The 20,168-nt window shown below is 42.8% G+C and overlaps 1 protein-coding gene across 11 annotated transcripts in view; it reads left to right on the forward strand.

Moving 5' to 3' along the window:
- Positions 1–20,168, forward strand: part of RTEL1 (regulator of telomere elongation helicase 1) — a 95,446-nt gene that overhangs the window by 41,656 nt on the left and 33,622 nt on the right. For 7 of the 11 annotated variants that reach the window (XM_078391966.1, XM_078391965.1, XM_078391972.1 and 4 more), the window contains exons 18-26: positions 1,489–1,602; positions 4,688–4,728; positions 5,413–5,498; positions 8,105–8,182; positions 14,313–14,327; positions 15,532–15,609; positions 16,627–16,770; positions 17,606–17,721; positions 19,867–19,990. In XM_078391966.1, coding sequence (XP_078248092.1) covers positions 1,489–1,602; positions 4,688–4,728; positions 5,413–5,498; positions 8,105–8,182; positions 14,313–14,327; positions 15,532–15,609; positions 16,627–16,770; positions 17,606–17,721; positions 19,867–19,990 — 796 coding nt within the window. The remainder of the gene's footprint in view (positions 1–1,488; positions 1,603–4,687; positions 4,729–5,412; positions 5,499–8,104; positions 8,183–14,312; positions 14,328–15,531; positions 15,610–16,626; positions 16,771–17,605; positions 17,722–19,866; positions 19,991–20,168) is intronic. The other 4 variants (XM_072996674.2, XM_072996678.2, XM_078391971.1 and 1 more) reach the window with 3 other exon arrangements.

A 20,168-nucleotide genomic window follows, 5' to 3' on the forward strand; every position in this document is an offset into this window, starting at 1 on the left:
CATGCTATTGTAGAAGTCCTCTTTTGAATGATTTGTTTGCAGTTGAGCTGCGATGGTTTTGTATTTGTCATGGGTTCAGGTATTGGCAGGATGCTGCTTGAGCAACGGGCTCAAATAATAGTTATTTAACTTCTCTGGTACGTTTTCTCGTTTGAGTGGTTAAATGGAAGCAGAAATCAACCACACATGGAAATTCCCTGTATTATGAGTGGGGGATGTTCTGTTAACGGAAACTGTGGTGTGACCGAAAGCTCACTCTTCAAACTGTGTCCCATGGTGGGATCTGACTTTTTTGCTTCGGCTTGCAAATGTTACTTGTGCAGGCTTCATTATTGTGACGTGGTAACATCGTTCCGTGTCTAAGTCGCACTGGCCATGTGACCACGGAAGATTGTCTTCGGACAAACGCTGGCTCTATGGCTTGGAAACGCGGATGAGCACCGCCCCCTAGAGTCGAACACGACTGGACAAAAATTGTCAAGGGAAACCTTTACTTTTACTTTACATTATTGTGAGGAAATTATGCATCTCTTTTCAGATGTTTTTAGATCAGTTGTTTCAAGGATATATGCCCATGTGTGCCTGGATAGCTTTTTTCAAATACTTTCAAATGATAGTCATACTTTGAGCAGGCTCTGTTCTTCCTCATCCCAGAGTGCAGGACACCTAATAATGGGCTTAAGCTACAGGAAGCCAGATTTCAGATGAATATCAGGAAAAACTTCTCAGCTCTTACAGCAGTACAACCATGGAACCAATGACCTCAGGAGGTGGTGAGCACTCCAGTGCTGGAAGCATTCGAGAGAAAATTGAGAGAAAACCATCTGTCAGATCTGCTTTGATTTGGATTCCTGCCTTGAGCAGGGGGTTGGACTCAAAGGCCCTTCCAGTTCAGTTACCCTGTGATTATATAACTTTCTCAATTTGGTAGCAAGTCTGCTGTTGCATTTTTTAGAAATTAACAAGTCAGGCTGTATTCCTATGATCCTGGATGACTGGAAGTAGAATATAGGCATCTAGATCTCTTTAATGGAGAAAGGCCATTTATAACAGTAGGAACAAGTGCAGGATGCTTAGGCGAGAACAGCGGTCTCTGTGTGAGAATAGGAGACACATTTATCAAATGGGAAGCTAACTTGGCTGGAGATATGAACAAAGTTGGTGTCTTCCAGAGAAAGAGCTGTTTGCACAACTAAGTTTCTTTCTGACTATTGCAAAAAAAAAAAAAACTAGTAAGAGGTATTTATTTATTTATTTATTCTGTTTATATCCCGCCTATCTGGTCGTTATGACCACTCTAGGTACTGTATCTGTCATCCCTGTGTGTAGTGTAAATCGTAGATTTCAGAGGTCAATTGCCAAGGAATATCTGCATAAACATTCTAGCTGCTACTGGATTATGGTCTTGCTGCTCAGAGTTAAGCTGTGGCCCATACAGAATTGACAAGTTGATAACCTTTTGGTGTCTTTTTTTCCCCTTCTCCTTAGACCTTTCCCAGTTTGTCTGGAAAACCCTCATGTTATTGATAAACACCAGATTTGGGTGGGGGTAATCCCTAAAGGACCTGATGGAGGTTTGCTGAGTTCGACCTATGAAAAAAGGTGATTCCTTGCATGCAAATATGCCATCTCTGCCTCCCTCCCTCCTTTCCTCCCTCTCTCTTTGTTTTCTCCTCTTGCACATTTATTCTGTTGCACTAAGGACACACACTCAAGACATTCCTCCTCCTCCTTTTGCGGGTGTGTAGCAGCCGTGCTGATATGCATTAGAAAGCCAAGGTTTTCTAAGATGGGAATCTTAGACAGGGATGTTGGCAAGTCTTTGGCAAGTCTTGAGTCCCTAATAAAAACAAGCTTTTTCCACCCCCCAGGGAAAAAAAGGGAAGGGTGGATGGGTTCCGTGTTGGGAGTTGAGTCACAGTCATTGGGAGAAGTGAAATGAAGCCCCTTGTTAGAGAGCCTTACTCAGAGTGTTATATACCTGTGTTATAAGCAGATACAGTGGTGCCTCGCTAGACAGTAACCCCGCATGACAGTTTTTTCGCTAGTCATTGACTTTTTTCAATCACTATAGCGATTCGCAAAACAGTGATTCCTATGGGGGAATTTCGCTGGACAATGTTTGGTCCCTGCTTCGCAAACCAATTTTCGTAAACAATTTTGACAGCTTCCTCCGTGCTCACAAAACGGGTGTTTTCAGGACCTAAGCTTCACAAGACAGCAATTTAAACAGCTGATTGACGGTTCGCAAAGCGGCTTTCCTATGGCCGATCTTCGCTACACAACGACGATTCTTCCCCATTGGAACACATTAAACAGGTTTCAGTGCATTCCGTGGGGAGATGCTTTTCGCTAGACGATGATTTCGCTAAACAACGATTTCAGTGGAACGGATTATCATCATCTAGCAAGGCACCACTGTATTACAAACCTGTCATCAGACGTTATTGACAAATTAATTATTGGTTAATTTCAGATTTTAAATTCAGAATGTTCCCTTCTAAATTAGTTTGTTTGGTTGAAAACGTGAATGCATTTTTATGCACATTTCTCCTAATGTAGACATTTTTATACTTAGCTGTACCTCATTACACACTCTTCATGGGGTATCATTTTGTTATTTTGATAACGTTCATTTTTGTGTTCACTTTCACCTAATATTTATGCACACATTTTTTATGGGAGAACAACTGCATCACAAAATTTGGAAATATGTGTATTTGAAAGGATAACAGTGTTTCAGCTCTCATATTCTTCAAAAATGCAAAATGTTATCGTTTGTATCAAAAGGTAAACCAGTTTTTTTTCTTCCCTTTCTCCAGTCTTTATTGCTGTCCCACGACTGTGAAACAAACAGTGTTGTTGAAATAGGGATGGTAGCTTATTTGTTTATTTTGTTTATATGCTGCTTTTCTAGCAAGACTGGGACCCAAGGTGGCTTACAATACAGCTAAAAAGCAGTAGAGAATTAAAATACAAACTGGAGGCAAAAATTGACAAAATGGAGGCTGTCCTATTTTAGATACATCATGAGAAGGCAAGATTCACTGGAAAAGGCAAGAATGCAGGAAAAGTTGAAGGCAGCAGGAAAAGAGGAAGATTACTTACGAGGTGGATTGACTTCATAAAGGAAGCCACAAGCCTGAGTTTACAAGAGCTGAGCCGGGGGGTGTTCTGGACAGGACCTTTTGGAGGTCACCCTAAGTCAGAGGTGACTTGATGGCATGTAACCACCATGCCATCAAGTCTTGTTTAGTCGTTAATTAAAACAAGTTAACTAATGACTAAACAACTTGTTTAGTTAAGTCGTGTCAGACTCTTCGTGACTCCATGGACCAGAGCAGGCCAGGCCGTCCTGTCTTCAACAAGGTTACAGACTTTAAAATAGAATTACATTCATTATATTGTGAAAATACAGCGAATATTAAAGCCCTTTAAAATCATTTAAAAGAAATTGAAAACATCTGGAGTATATAAAACCACATGAGTCATTTGAGGCCATTTAATTGTAAGTAAGCTGCTTTTTTCTGATTGCAGACAGTCGCCCGTTGCTTTGCGAACAGTGGCCAGAATCCAACTGGTTATTTATGTCAGTGTAAGCACAGTGGCATGAATCACAGCAACAAATAACTGCTTATTAACAAGTTACACCTTGTGTTCCTCTTTGTCTCATATGTTAGTCCTGTGTGTTTATTACCTGGGGACCATTTGCTGCTGCTGCTTATCCTATGGAACTCATGCTGGTATAAATAAACAGTAGGATTCTGGCCACGATGAAACATTTTGTGGTGGATATCATTATAAGATCTTCCTGCCTCTTTCCCAACAACAAGAAGCTGGCAAAACGTCTCTTGAGTCCTCCTTTTTCTGTTCATGGCTAGCAGTACGCTAGATGTTATACAGAATGTTAAAAGTGGAAGGGATTGCAATTGTAATTTAATTAGTAGGTGCCATATGACATAAGTACCTTCCTTAGTGGGACGTCTTCAAACAGACGCAAAATTTCATGTTATTAATTGATGGGTTTTCTTGGGATCACATGAACAGGGGACTGGAAACCAAGCCCTAGGAGGAAAGACTGAAAGAACTGGGCTTATTTAGCCTTGAGAAAAGAAGACCGAGGGGTGATAGGATAGCACTTTTCAAAAACTTGAATGGTAGTTGTAGAGAAAAGGGACAGGATCCATTCTTGATCATCCCAGAGTGCAGGACACATAATGGGTTCAAGCTATAGGAAGCCATATTTAGGCTGAATATCAGGAAAAACTTATGTTTTGCAGTTAGTTATACAATGAGATTTTATCTCCACTGCCAGAGATCAAGGGGTCCATTCCACAGAATTCAGTAAACATGTATCGTCTTGAAAGATGAGACACACACAGCATTGATTCTCCCAACACTGTGTTTTTGTTGTTGTTTAATGACTCTGATTTTTACTGTTTTATGGACTTGCCAACATGCTTTCCAAATACAATATGGCAGCATTTTTAAAAACAATAGCAGGAACCTGTTTTTTCTGTGAATCAGTTTTACACGAACAGCTAGACAAACACCAGGAAGAGAATGAGGAATGGTGGTTGTCATGCCCAAGGGTAGAACATGATAAACATCTTTTTTAAATTACATTCGTGGAAAATCTTAGCTACTTCCCGAAACACTGAGGATTTTTGTTTGTTTTAAATTGCAGATTTTCACAAGAATGCCTCTCTTCTCTTGGGAAAACTATAGGTAAGACAGAAAGCTCTTATGTTACAATTATGTCTTAAAGACCATAAGAAAGCGGGCAAATTCCAAGTTGGAGACAACTGGGAGCTGAAGCAATAGAATAGACAAAGGTCACACACAAGGGTGATGGGGGGGAACACTGGATAGACACTACAACAGAGCTTGACATGGCAACAAGCAGCCAGAAATTTAGGAGACTCCTGAAAAGACTGGACAGTGATCAAAACTAAACAATTCTGTATGCAAATATAAACCCCAGGCAAATAGCACGCCAGCTGCTTCTGGTAGAGAAGAACAACCAATGCATAATCAAAACATAAAAGGTTAGTTCACAGTGAATTCAATGAACTTTCTACTGCCTTCATATTGGCAGAGCTGGAGGAAGCCATAAAATGATGCAGGAATGGCAAAGCAGCCGGACTCAGGGATGTCCAAATCAAGCAAATTAAACAGTTGGGGCAAAAGGCAAAGAAATGGCTCCTCCAGCGCTTTAGTAACTGCAAGACGAGCAAACGGATTCCAGAAATATAGTAGAAGATGAATATAATCTCTGTACTGAAACCAGGCATTGAACCATTAGACCCCAAAGTTATAGGCCTGTCTCCCTACTACAAAGTGTTTGAATCAATATTGAAGTCAGGATGAACTGGGTTTTTATATAATATATGTGTTTATGTTCTGTTCCAGGAAATCTTGTTCGTATCGTACCACATGGGCTACTTGTCTTCTTCCCATCATATCCTGTCATGGACAAAACTCTGGAATATTGGCGAGTAGGTTTCCATTTGGGAGATCATATAAGATCTTATTTTGCACTTAGATTATTTAGTTGACATATCAGAGCCGTAAGCATTACTCGGTTTGGTTGCCATACATAAATCCTTTCCAGACAGCTATATTAGCAATAGATAAAAGAGTGTGGTATAGCGAATGGAGTGACAGACTAGGACTCGGGAGGCCTGAGTTCGAATCGCCACTCAGCTGTGGAAACTCAATGGAACTGGTGAAACCGCTCCTTAAATATCTCACTTCCCTTGAAAGCCCTATTAGGGTCCCTAAAATTTGGTTCCAACTTGATGTCATATAATAACAATATGTGCATTGGAGCTGGGATGGAAGGCTGTGCCCACTTTGAACCAGCGATCTGCGCCTGTTGGGATTGAAGTCAGATCGTGAGCAGAGTTTTGACTGCAGTACTGCAGTTTAACTATTGCACCACAAGGCCCAGGCGCATTGATAATTCATGTTTTCTGCTTCCAAAGAAAGGGGGGGAACTGACTGGGGATTTGGCTTAACTGTGGACTGAGTTGTGAGTTGGTCCCGGTTCCTGTTCCTGCAGCAGCGTAAGAGCTTCTTTTCGTGTGATCTCAGTCCAGCTGTTCTGGTTCTTTACTGCAGAAGAAACCTTGTGGAGCAAACGTAACACAGTTTCCATTGATAAACTTCTGTGGTCCAGTTTGGGGCCTCACCACGCACAAAGCTGCCATGCCATGGTAACAATATGTGAATTCATCCCAGGAGTACAGAACAGGAAAATATCCTACATCCATTTTAATCTCTTCTGCACACTAGTCAAATCTCTAAACTCACGAGTTTCAGCCTGACCTTCCCCCGCCGCCCATTGAAAAACATGAGTGGTTTTTTTGAAAGAAAAAGGTAAATTGCATTTTCAGAAGCCTCTGGGGTGGCGGCGATTCACCTTTGGAACCAACTAAAGCCCTTCCCCCTTGCATCCTTTAAACATAAAAACACATTTTTTAAATCAAACCAGAGATGTATATCTGCCTGTTTCTGGCTTTTTTATCTTGTGTGTGGGAGGATGCTTGGTGTAGTCCTTGGGGAATGAAATGGGGTTCTGGATCCTTGGAACCGGCCTCCCCTAGCGTACAAGTTGAACTGTCAATTGAAACTCAATGCCTGGGTATTCTTGCGAGAAAGGACTTCCTTTCTCACAACTGCTTGTTGTTTTCTGGCTGCCTGAAAAGGAATACACATTGGTTGGGGGAAAATGCAGATTGCTTTGCTTACACTTGTGACCGATAGGAATAGGGAATAGGGATTTTACCCGTGTTGGATGGGATTCTGTTCCCCCTGGAATCTCAAGTTTTCTGGCTTCCGCACGCTCCTGGATTATTTTCTGAGCCTCCCTGCCTAAGTTTCAGTAGTGGCCAGGAGTGCATTTGCAGTTAAAGCGGGTGCGCCTGATGCGGCCGTCCCTTGAGACATCTGACTTGGCCCTGATGATGCCTCCCATGCTTACCTCCTGCTGGGATTCCTGTGATAAGCTTTACGCAGGGCGGTTTGGAAACATCAGCTGATTTACAATGCTGCAGCCAGGTTGGAGGGAACATGTATGTCTGTGCACACTGCCCGCCGCGCACGGAGCCCGCTTCTCCAACCGGTTGGGGACCAATGATCTAAAGCAATGGTCCCCAACCTTTTTGGAACCGCAGCTCAGTTTGGGGGGGGCGGGTTCTGTGTGCCGGTGCGGGGGCACCCCTGCGCTCACAGTTGGGCATGTTGCACTCACACGCATGGGCGCGCCCTCTGCAAGCCTAAGACGCCCACCGCCATCTAAAACAGAGGTCTTCAACCCCCGGTCCATGGCCTGAGCTGGACCGGGCCGTGGAGACCGACCTCCCCACCCTACCCCTGCATGCACTCCCCCCCTGCACAGCCCGTTTGTGCCTACGCACCCCCATGACTGCTGTGCCACCCTTTGCGCTTGCGCATAAGCATGTGCGTGCCCACACGAGCAGCCCCTGCTCCTTCGCGCATGTGCAGGGGGTACCCCGCCTTCCCCAGCTGGTCTGCGGGGCTAAAAATGTTGGGGACCGCTGATCTAAAGGACTGTATCACTCCATATTAGCATGTCCTGTTTCAAAGCCTTTGGGGAATTTTTTTCTTGGTCGTACTGCCTTCACAGGCCCGTATGGTGTAGATGCCATTTCACTGCCTGCTTCCAGCCTATGGAACTCCCTTCCATAGGAGACTAGGATGGCTCCTTTCCTGCTCTCCTTCCATCATCAGGCAAAGACTGTTCTTTTAAAGTTTGTTTTTGATGTATGAACTGTTGCTCAAGTTGGTATTTTAAAGGGAGAGAAAAAATTTAAATTCTCTTAAGACATAAGACATAAGACATAAGAAATTTATTTGTCATTGCGCTCACAAGTGGGTGCAACGAAATGAGGGAATTTTATTTAGTACCTTTAAATAATGACTATGCTTAGTTGTTTTCAGTAGTGTACTTTGCTGTATTGGTAAGTGGTAAGTGTCCTTGGGTCCCTCTGGAAGGAGAAAGATGGGGTAGAAAATAAATAAACTAGTAAGTAAATAAAATCATAAGTGTTTTCTTCACATATTCTGTCTGCTTTCACAGGAGCATGATTTTGCAGGAAAAATAGAGGCAGTGAAACCATTGTTTGTGGAACCAAGAAACAAAGGAACATTCACAGAGGTTTGTAAGACTTTACACAATGTTAAACAGGGTTTCTTTCTGCAGCATGTCACATCAGTCCCCCCCCCCCATAGTTGCTTCCAATTGCCGGAATTCCCTTTGTATTGGCTCAGTGTAACTTTTATGTTGGTCAGTACTTGTAAGATTAAAAAAAGTCATCCAAACACTCAGCAAAATTGCTCTTTCTTCCTCCTTGCTTAACCATTTTTGTTCCCTGAAATAATGTTTCAGGCAATAATAGAAACAGAGCACATGGCTCTGTTTAGTGTTTACATTACGATAAACTCTGTTTCCGTAAAAATAAGACCTAACCTGAAAATAAAACCTAGTATGATTTTTTCAGGATGCTCGTAATATAAGCCCAACCCCCAAAATAAGACCCAGTTAAGTGAAATCCTGCCCTCCACCATTGGGCAGCAACCAGAAGAAGATTACATGACTGTATTTGAATAAATGTAGATGGTTGTACGTTGACTACACTGCTATACTGTAGTGATTGAGTACACTCCTGTACTGCAGTGAGTCCTGGACCCTTTTGTGCACGGCAGGAGAGGAAGCTGAACACTTTCCATATGTGTTGTCTCCGATGCATTTTTGGTATCGCCTGGCAAGACAAAGTTCCTAGAATGAGCTGGAATTTTTAGCATGTATACATTACTGAAACAGCGCCATCTACGTTGGCTTGGGCATGTCATGAGAATGGCTGATGGTCGGATTCCAAAATATCTCCTATATGGAGAATTAGTGCAGGGAAATTGCCCCAGAGGGAGACCACAGCTGCGATACAAGGAGATCTGCAAGTGGGACCTGAAGGCCTTAGGAATGGACTTCAACAGATGAGAAACCCTGACATCTGAGCGTTCAGCCTGGAGGCAGGCGGTGCATCACGGCCTCTCCCATTTTAAGAGACCCTTTTCCAGCAGGCCGAGGCAAAGAGGCAGTCCTGAAACCAGCAAAATCAGGGAGCTGGACAGGGGACAGACTGAATTTGTCTTCAGTGTGGAAGGGATGGTCACTCTTGAATTGGCCTTCTCAGCCACACTAGATGATGTTCCAAGTCCTCCATTTAGAGCACGTTACCATTTAGTCCGTCACTATTTCAGTAATGTATACATGCTAAAAATTCCAGCATGTTACCATAGTCTCTTGAGATCATTGTACTCTGTTGCTTTAAAATCTGTTTTTAGTATTGATTTTATTTACCATTTTTAATATGATATTTCTTTGATGCTTTTTAAGTATTTGTATGCTTACTGTTTTTATCTCCTGTATGGAGATAAAACTTTGTCCATTTAAATGAAGCCTTTTTAAGAAGAAAAGTGGGGTTAAAATATTTTGAATAAATAAAATGTATAACAGAATAGTTACTGTATGAGTGACATTTAAAATTCTTTATCACTTGTGTCCAGAATATTTGAAGGATCACATATCTGTATGAGAGTCTCTCCTGGGATTCAGAACCTTGAGGAAGGCTGTTCTCTTGTTACACAAAATATTTGAATTTATGTATATATCATGATATATGATGTGGTGTGGTGGATAGAGTGATAGATTAGGACTCAGGAGGTCTTGAGTTCAAATCTCTGCTTAGCCTTGAAAACTCACTGGGGGTGTAGAGCTGGTAAATCTCTCATTCTCCTCTTATAAATAATAATAACCATATGTTGCCAAGTCAGTTCTGGCCTATGGCAACCCTTTTCAGAGTTTTCCAGGTAGAGAATATTCAGAAGTGGTTTAACGTTTACCTGTTAGGGTTGCTAAATCAGTTCTGACTTGGTAGGTAAAGGTAAAGTTTACCCTTGACATTTAGTCCAGTTGTGTCCAACTCTAGGGCACAGTGCTCATCCCCATCTCCATACCGTAGAGCCAGAGTTTGTCCGTAGACAGCTTCTTTGGTCACGTGGCCAGCATGACTAGACACAGAACGCTGTGATCTTCCCACCGAGATGATACCTATTTATCTACTTGCATTTGCATGCTTTCGAACTGCTAGGTTGGCAGGAACTGGGACAAGCGACGGGAGCTCACTCCGTCGTGTGGATTCTATCTTACGACTGCTGGTCTTCTGACCCTGCAGCACAGAAGCTTCTGCATTTAACCCGCAGCGCCACCATGTCCCTAAATGACTTGGCGGCACATGACAAATACTCCACCTTTCTGTAAGCCAACTTAGATCCCTAACAGACAGTAAAAGGGACAAGAATAGTTAGGGATGGTGAAGCAGTGGGAAAACTCTGACATCCTGTGATATATGGCAGCCTATGAATGAATGAATCGGAGGAAAAGTGGATCAGCATTCACAGCGTTCATTCAACTGTCATGCCCTGATATATTTCATTTCTCTTGTGCTCTGGCTTCGTTCAAGGCAGGCTACTGAAAAGTCGCTATTGCATAGTCTCAGTTAAAGTGTTTTTCTGGAATGGGTTCTTAAATGCCAAACAAGGGGACCGGTGAAGGTTCCCTCGGCCACAAGAGTGGGATCTCCGCCTCTTGGAGAGCAGTGGCGGGATTCCCTACCCACAGGTCATCTGTAAACTAGGACTTTGGCGAGGGGGGACGACACTCTCAAGGTCGCAGATGCGGCCGTGGTGGGACTTGGATTTAAGGAAGTGGGGGGCAAACTGGAGAGGAGGGCTGTTGGGCAGACATCGTAGACTGGGAGGCATGCCAGGCCCAGGAGGTGCCGCCACTACGGGTGGGAGACAATCCTGAGACGTGATCCTGAGACCGGCTACTAGATTGAGCGGCTTGTGCCACCAGAGTCCGTCGAGACCAAGCCAGGCTTGCTGCTGGCAGACAAAGCCCCAAAGGCAGGCTGCCTGAATGGAGGAACCCTACAGTCAACTTCCCTCCTGGTCCTGAGAGGGTCAAGCTCCCATTCCTCCCCATCCTACGCTTCGCTAGGTGAGAGATGTGCCAGCTGGGGCAGGGCAGAGTTTGGCGACGCCTCTCAGGAAGACTACCCCACGCACAGACTGGTGGCTGCAAGCCGGGTCTACGAGGCTTTTGCGGAGAAGGAGCTTTTGCCACCTGCTTCCAAGGGCACTTAGCTGCCCTGCAGCACCCTCTGGCTAGCCCACCTAAGAGGGGTCCTGGACTTCAGAGAGGAGGCAGAGCTCCAGAGGAGAAGACCAGGATTCTTCCTTTAGTCTTTTTATCCAAGAAGAAGAGTTGCACAAACAGAAACAGATGCTGACATTTTGAGTCTCCAGATGACTTCAATTGCACATAACCTTGTCAGCATCGCTGCTCAGCTCACTCCAGGAATTCTGTGAGCCAGTCCAGGCTGGTGGAGCAACCAGGAAGACTTTGCTCATTAATTGAATACAGCTGGGCTAGCCAGGAGCATCTCCAGCCGAGCAGCAAGCTGTGTAGAAACAGGGCGTCTGTGTTAGTTGCCTTGACCATATCTCTGGCTAGAAAGCTAGAATGTAAATATTGTAATACTATTTACAGAGTCACAGGGCAGTCATTTGGAGGAGATTATGAATCCCCCCATGATGGGGATGTATAATCTCCAGGCTTCAAACAAAGGTATGCCAGATGCAGGGGGGGGGATCAAGAGACAGGGATCTTGTGGGCTCCCAGAGGCATCTGGTGGAGCTACTTGTGAGATACAAGGAGCTGGACTAGAGGGGCCCTTGGCCTGATCCAGCCAACAGGGCCCTTCTTATGAGGAGGCAGCTCATATTATTATCATTACCATCATCGTCTCAGAACTGCAGAGCTGGAAGGGATCCTAATAATAATTGAGTCCAGCCCCTGCCAAGGAGGCACAGTGGGGAATCGAACTCCCAACCTCTGGCTCCCAAACCACTGAGCTGTGCAGTAGTTCAGTTTAGATGGAAATGATCTCAGCATCTTCTGTGGCAGTGTACATGATCTTTCCAGTGCAGCTAGATGAGCTGTGTAGATTGGTGTCATCTGTAATACGCTGCACAATGTTCTGTGGTTTGGATCGGTTTTTCTCGAAGTTTCAGATTTGACTCAGAGTGAGTAATGTGGATTACCTCCTTAGTTACAAGTGCCCAGTATCACCACGTTCTTGATCAAAGCAACTGAGCAGCTGGTCCCACACATCTGCCCAAGTGCCCTGTGGGACGCTTGGCTCAAAACCTGTTTCTTTTGAGACAGGAGAATTTCAAAGTGGGTTTGGGATGTGGGGTGCTGTAAAGGTAGTTGCAAATGAGATAAATGCATTCCATTGGCTAATGTAATTCTTTGGAGCTCTCTCCCTATGTAGGTGGGGACTCCTCACATTTCCATATATTTTGTTAGGCATGTGATGAGATGGGTTTTTAAGTTAAAATCTTTTAAAGGCATATGGGTTTTGTAATTATGAAGTGAGCCAGAGAGGTTCCATTTTGTTTCTTTGTATATAGTATCTGTGCTATGCTGACAAGTTGTTTTCTAGGCGAGCAGAGAGAATGTTATTCTGAAGGCCTGAGAAAGGACTCTGTGTGATTAGATAGATGGGAATTGTTGTGACTCTTTGAGAAACCACCGTAACCCAAATAACATCTGCTGTGTATGAGAAAGAATTCATGTGATGTAACAGGACTGTTTGCCTAGTAACGAACTCTGATTGGATGACATCGTGGGAAGGTGCATTAGGCCCTTGCCAGTTACTCTTGAAAAAGGAACTTTTTACCTATGGACATTGTCTTTCCATGACCGACCTTTCAGTGTTTCGTCACCTACACTTCAGCCATTTGGGACTTACCCTGATGTCTTGAGAGAGAGTTTGGTGGCCTACCTACATGGACTGGTTTCTATGCTTTGCTGGATTACTTTTGGACTTATGGGATTTTTCCTAAGGACTATGCATGGACTATTTTCTATGGACTGTTACCTATGGAATATTCTTTATGGACTTCTTTTCTTGGAATACTCCATATGGACTATGCTCTTGTAATTTAGTAAGGACTATGGTATATTTACTGGATTTTTCTTTTCTAAGGACTATGGGACATATAATGGATTTTTACTTTTGTTTAGGGGTTTTTATTCTATAGTATCACTGAGGACTATAGCCTTTTTATAACGAACTTGGATTATTTTGGTTTTTACTAATGATTTCTTGTTCTGGAACTGTTTTGATTCTTTTTAATGTCTTTTTGTATTTTTAATAAGGTTTTGGAACTCTTTTATATTTTTCATGTTTTCTTTGCCTCACTACATCTGTGTAACTAAACAGCACAATGCTAGTTTATTTGTTTTGGTTTAATTTGGCTTAGTAACATGCTTTTTCTTTAATAAAATAAAGATTATAAAACTCATTTGGTTTCCTGAACAGTACACTTGTCATAGGGTCATCTGAGAGTGCTGCCTCGGCCTAGCTTACTTAGAGTCCTGTCAGTGGTGCAAGTTAAGTCTAAGGACTACAAAGCCCACTTGACCTTTTCACAATAATATCTGAGAGTACCAGGGTGTTCTTATGTGGGCAGACCTGCGAGAAGGAGTGTTGTAGTATGGCTGGCTGAATTGGACTCTTTCAGCCCATTTTAGCATGTGCAGACTCCTGATTGCTCTCTGTCCAAGCTTACACGTGTGTTTTCGGACCCGTGTTCGTCACAAGGCACACAAAGATTTCTCCATCTTCTGGGCCTTTTTAAAACAACTGATAAAAAAGTTCATGTCTGCATTCCATGACTAATAGGAGAGTTCGTTAAGAAAAAAAGGTGCATGCATTTTTTATTAAAATATACGAAAAGGCGTACGATTATCAAAATTAAAACAAGATAAACAGCAAGGGCTGCAATCATACGTGTACGCCTCTTGAAGTAAGCCACATCGGAGTAAGCATGGCTAGAATGGTACTGTAACAGTGCAATGCACCCTTAAAAAATTCACAGCTTTTAAAAAATTAGTTTAATAAATTTCAAGGGGTTGAAAGTGATTTGGGCATTTGACCTTTGACCTTGTTAAGCAGACAGGTGTGTCTGTTTAACAAGGTCACTTACTGAAATCTGTGAAACATTCTTGTTTAAAGACAACATCTCAACAACCATTAAGTTGCATGTATTTGTATTTAATATACGGCTACTGGAGGCACCCTTTTTTTTAAGAGGAAGGTGTTTCCAGTATAATGAATTCTCTTCTTCTGCTCGTTTCCAAATGCTTCCAAAAGACAGGGATACCAAGGGTGAGGCTTCCTTTACTTGCTTGCTTTACACTACAACTCTCTTTGTCCGTTATTCATGCTGTCTTTCCAGTGAGATCATCTGAGTGTGTTCAAGGAAATATAGTGCATCATTGCAAATAATTTTATTTACAGACATAACAACTGCATCCTATGTGTGTAACTTTGCGTGGCATGAGCTGATGATGTAACATGTATTTTAAATTAATTAAATGCTTCCTGTTCCCCACCTTTGAGATTCTGAGGCTCCCAAGGGCATCCTTTTGATCTGGGGAAGCAAACCTTTGGGAGTCTCAGGACTGGGGAATGTGGGAGCCTTTGATTGCCAAAAAAAGCAGTTAGTTCGCCACCCATAGTCCTGATCCCCATGGTGGCAATTCAGCAGCAGTTTGTGGCAAATAACTCCCCACCCCATGGCTTCCAGAGAATTTCCCAGGGCAAAAGGGAGCTCTAAGGAACATCAGAACCTCAAAAGGGGGTTGGAGGGATGGGAAGGATTTAATTAAAATTAATTTTGCTAGCATCAGCTGATGATGTTATCAGCTCGCACCATACTAAACTCTGTGAAAAGAGTTTGGACTATTATGTTAAAAATATGTATTCAGCAACCAAATTGATCCATAAATAATACCATCTTTTTTCTATTCCATTGAAATCCTAATGTTTTTTTTTTCCACATCTTCATGACTTGCATTTCATTTTTCTTCATTACTGTCATTTGTCTCGTCTTGAACACAATTGGTCAGAACATAAGAGGTCTGAAAAAATGAATGCTTTGTTTTCTATTCCATGGAAATTGATGTCATTAAGTGCTACCCCATGAGGTTTCTCTTAAGAAAGGATTATTCATTTAGTTAATCCCCACACACTGGGATTTTAAAACAGAGACTGTAGACTATAGACTGTGCCGGTTTTGGGATAGTTACATCCCCAGCAAAAATTGGGAATTTGTGGGGAGGGGGTATAACCAGCCCCATGTCCAAAGGGATATTTGCATATGCAGAATCAAGTGTAATTGCCCCAGATGCAAAGAGCAAGAAAACACAAGATAGAATAAATTCAAATAAAATCAGATGGAAATAAGTCCTTTGAGCACAAGATCCCACTTGATGCATAATAAATAGAAACCTGGAGTCATAGTTACTGCGTATGTCATTAAAAGCAGAACACACACATCTGTATTCATGGATCAAAGTTTTTCTCCTAGGTAATAGATGCCTATTATGAGAAGATTGCCTGTCCCAAATCTAATGGTGCTGTTTTCACGGCGGTGTGTCGTGGAAAGGTATGTTTCTGAAAACTAGGATCTGTACATAAGATATTTGCTGTTGATTAATGGGACAAATTGTAAATGTTTCAGTATTTGCCAACCTTTCTTTTAAACGGAGAACATTCCCATAGAAAGCCAGTGGCAAAACTGGCCACTGCTCCACTACATTGCTTACTCTGGAGCAAGGCATTGTTGACATTATGAATGTTCTCATCATTGCCAGCAGGAAAGGGAGCATCTCAAAGCGAAGAAGAACCAAACATTGCTGTTCTTTCTGGTGTGGATCGTGTGACCTTACTTCCTGCTTTCTCTCTGCTACTACCTCTCTTACGATCTTCGTTACTGCTTCTATTTTTCATTTATTTTAAATCTCACCTTGTTTTCATATGATTTATTTTTATGAGTATCTGCCATTCTGAAAACCTCATTTTGGGGCAGAAGAGTTGCATACAACTGTTGTGGCCAGAATCCTGTTGCTTGCATCTGCCTGCATAATGCCACTGACATAAATCTCAGCAGCCAATTGCCACAAGTTAAGAAGCCGGCATAGGCACTTCTTCTTCGTGGCCTCTGTAAATCACACTCTGGGTGATCCGCACATGTGCGGAACTTTGTCGAAATAATTCTAGAATTTCTGCGATCAGAAAAAGACACATTAGTACATGCCCTTTCCCCCGGTATATGTACCTTGACTTCAAGGGCTCTTCCTTCAGCATGAGAACGGGTTACATTCAGTCTATTCCTAGGCAGTAAACAAAAAGCTGCTGCTGCAGTTCTTCGGAGTGCCAATCCGTGAATGTGTGCCCACCCCGAAGTATCACGGAGGCAGCTCTTTTATTTACTGGCTAGGACTGGACAAAGTGTTATGATCTTTATTACTGAGCAACAGGATTTCAGCCAATATAAATCAAGATATAATAAGTTTCTCTGTGGAGATGCAGGATAAACGGGGAGAGAAGGATGCATGCTGAGTCGTGCAGCAATTTGTTTCTGCCAGGAACCCATGTCACTGACCGGATTGTTTATCTCCAGGCCAGTGAAGGGTTGGACTTTGCTGACAGAAACGGACGGGGTGTCATCATCACCGGCCTCCCTTTTCCTCCTCGCATGGACCCCAGAGTCATTTTAAAGATGCAGTTCTTGGACGAGATGAAAGCAAAAAGTGCGGGTGGACAGGTAATGACCAAAAATCATAACAGATTGCTTGAATGCTTCTTCTTCTTCTTCGTCTTCTTATTTATTCTATTTACACCCCACCTATCTGGTCATTGCGACCACTCTAGGCGGCCTTGTAGGGTTTTTTTGTGAATTCTTCTTGTCCCTCGTAGGGTTTTGTTTTTTTTTTTGTGAATTCCCCACCCCACCCCAATAACTTCTTGAATGATCATTAGTGTGGCTGAAAGTTTCCAAAATTGGCAGGATTATTTATACGAGGATTGCTAGAAATGTGGTTTGGGTCCATTAAAATATAATCAGATTTATTTGTTCGAAGCTGGCAGCAGACCAGACGTAAAGCGGTGCTAACCCATTATCTATTTATGCATATCTTTTGTTTACCTTGGAGGGTCAGATGAACACACCGCTGTGTTTTGATCAGTAATTTGTTACAAATTTTACTTCGGAATAATCCGTCCGTAGACCCAGTATTAAGGAAGCCTCTCTCTGCCCGTTAAGTATGTAAAGATGATTAAATAAATATCTCAAACAGGTACATCAGAGATTATTGTAAAATGGGTTTATTGTGGTTTGACTTTGATTTTGTAACACAAAAATCCTCTGATCCATTGTTGATTTTTTACTGACTGTAAACTGAAAGCATAATATATGCCCTGATGGCAGACAGCTAAGGGACTATAAGTACGTATGCTTTGCTAATCTATTTTCAGGCCACATCGTTCTTTAAAGGGCAGCATTCAATTTTGGTCCTTAAAAGTGGGGAGGGGTTGGGCTCAAAGCTGTGAAAAAGGGAACCCTTCAAATAAAAAACAAAACACTGTCTTCCCCCCATCAGTATTTATCTGGGAACCACTGGTACAAACAGCAGGCTTCTCGCGCAGTAAACCAGGCCATAGGCAGAGTCATCCGGCACCGACAGGACTATGGTGCCATCTTCCTCTGTGACCACAGGTAACTATCCTTCATGTTTGATTAAAATTTCTAGAGTGAACTCCCTTCTCTTCCTTCTGCTTGAATCCTTTGCACCCAATGCCGCTTCCTTGCTTTCCTGCCTGAGATGTTATGCCTGGAAAAGTAACTTTGTTTGTGTTCTTTCTTTGCGACATGTTATCTGCATGCCAAGGAAATTGCAATCACAGCAGTTCAGGTGTACTAAAAGTTTGTAATCATTACATTTTTCACATGTAAACATCTGTGCTGAAGGGGAAGATTGCTGTGTGGTCAGGCTAATTATTGAAGTTCCTTGTACAACTAGTATTCTTCTTTACAAGTGATTTGGTCCACATGCAAATAAGTACCTTGACAGAATACAGTGGTGCCTCGCTTAACGAGCGCACCGTATAACGACGAATCCGCATAGCGATCCCATTTTCGGGATCGCTAATGCGGAGGCATAGCGTCAGCCCCGATGGGCAAAACTCGCATAGCGGAGATCAGTAAGCGTTTCGCTTACCGATCTTCGCTTTGGGACGCCCGCAGATCAGCTGTTCGGCGGTTTCAAAATGGCCGCCAGACGCCTAAAATGGCCGCGCCCAGCGTTTTCGCGCCCTCGGTAAGCGAGGGGAGGGCGCGAAAATGGCTGCCGGACCCTGAAACTTCACTAAAGGGTGAGTTTTGTGCCCATTTGGAACGCATTAAACGATGTTTAGCGAAGTTTTCACATAGCGAAGCTTAATCCGGAACGGATTAACCTCGCTATGCGGGGCACCACTGTACTCATAATGCAAATCACTGATAGCGCAAGAGGTGAATGGCCAAAATCGTATTGCTTAATGTAGTAATTTGCACTAGAGTTTGCTCACTGAGGCAATGCGGATTTTGTCAGTCAACTCCAAATGGGCCCACTCTAGTAGTGATTTGTGCTAAAATAAGCAGCCACTGGAGTAAACCCATTTGAGTCAATGGAACGTATGGAGGTGATTTACTAAATCTCCATTGATTCAGTGCACTTACTGTAGTGTAATTTACTATACTAAGCAACAGGATTTGGGCCAATATTTGTCATTTGTTCTCATGTACTGCCATCTAGTAGAGTAATTGGTACATGGCTCATAACTTGATTTCGCAGGTTTCAACTTAGAATTTATAAACATATGAGAAAGGCAACTTGTGACCCATGAGATTCATTTTACGTGTACAAACTGCCAAGTCACAGCTCTTCCGTCCTATACTTTTCCCTTTAGTCAGAATCTAGTTGGGTTCTTATGGGAAGAAGCCCATCAGAGAATCCCAAAGCTAGGAGATCTCCCTTTGTGCCCTGTGTATCTGCTGCAGAGGATTCAAAAACCCTTCCAGACATTATTCTGAGTTCTGCAGAGAGGCAGGGGAGAGAGAGAGAAGGAGAACATCAAAGATAGCTTTGTGGTTTAGGCATCTGGCTGCAAAGCCAGCGGTTGGGAGTTCAATTCCCCACTTTGTCAGGGAACTTGATGATTCACAGGCTCCCTTCCAGCTCTGTAGTTCTAAAATGATGATGATTCTGCTGTGAGTGCATTGTGGCTGCAGGGAGGAGATTCCCTCCTCTGATATTGGCTGATGGGACTGCTTCTGCAAGGTCAAGGATTCAATAGGATCCTAGCTCACACTGAAGTACATTGGTGAGTTTCCAAAGTGCTACAATATTTTGCACATACACAACACGATACTGATGATTTCTGATAATCTCTAACTATTGACTATCCTGCCTGGGGCTTATACCCTGTTTCCCCGAAAATGAGATCTAACCTGAAAATAAGCCCTAGTGTGATTTTTCAGGATGCTCGTCATAGAAGCCCTACCCCAAAAATAAGCCCCAGTTCAGTGAAACCCTGCCCTCCACCCTTGTGCAGCAACCAGAAGATGACATGACTGTATGTGAATTAATGTAGATGGTTGTATATGAAAAAAATAAAATAAAACATCCCCTGAAAATAAGCCCTAATGCATTTCTGGAGCAAAAATTAATATAAGACCCTGTCTTATTTTCGGGGAAACACGGTAGTAGTCCGAGACAAAAACTTCTCTAGGCACCAGATTGCCTACCCTCGTCTATGCAATACCATCTTCCTAGAAATGGCATTTGTAACAAAGCTGGTTCTTGTTTTCAATTCACAACAGGTTCATGAATATAGATACAAGAGCCCAGTTACCTTCCTGGGTCCGACCTTACGTCAAGATTTATGAGAATTTTGGACATGTAGTCAGAGAGGTGTCTCATTTCTTCCGTACTGCACAAAATTGCGTAGGTATCAAGCAGTGATATATGAAAGCTCGTAGTTTCATGGCTGACTCCAGGGTACCATACTGGCAGTGTTTCTGAGCAAACAGCCTGCTTTTCACAGATTGCTATTGGGGTCCAAGATGCTTTGTTCTTAGTAGCTCCTCTTGGTTCATAAACAGATATTCATAAAAGTGTGGCA

The sequence above is a fragment of the Pogona vitticeps genome, chromosome 4 (assembly GCF_051106095.1).
Source record: "Pogona vitticeps strain Pit_001003342236 chromosome 4, PviZW2.1, whole genome shotgun sequence".
Classification (NCBI taxonomy): Eukaryota; Metazoa; Chordata; class Lepidosauria; order Squamata; family Agamidae; genus Pogona; species Pogona vitticeps.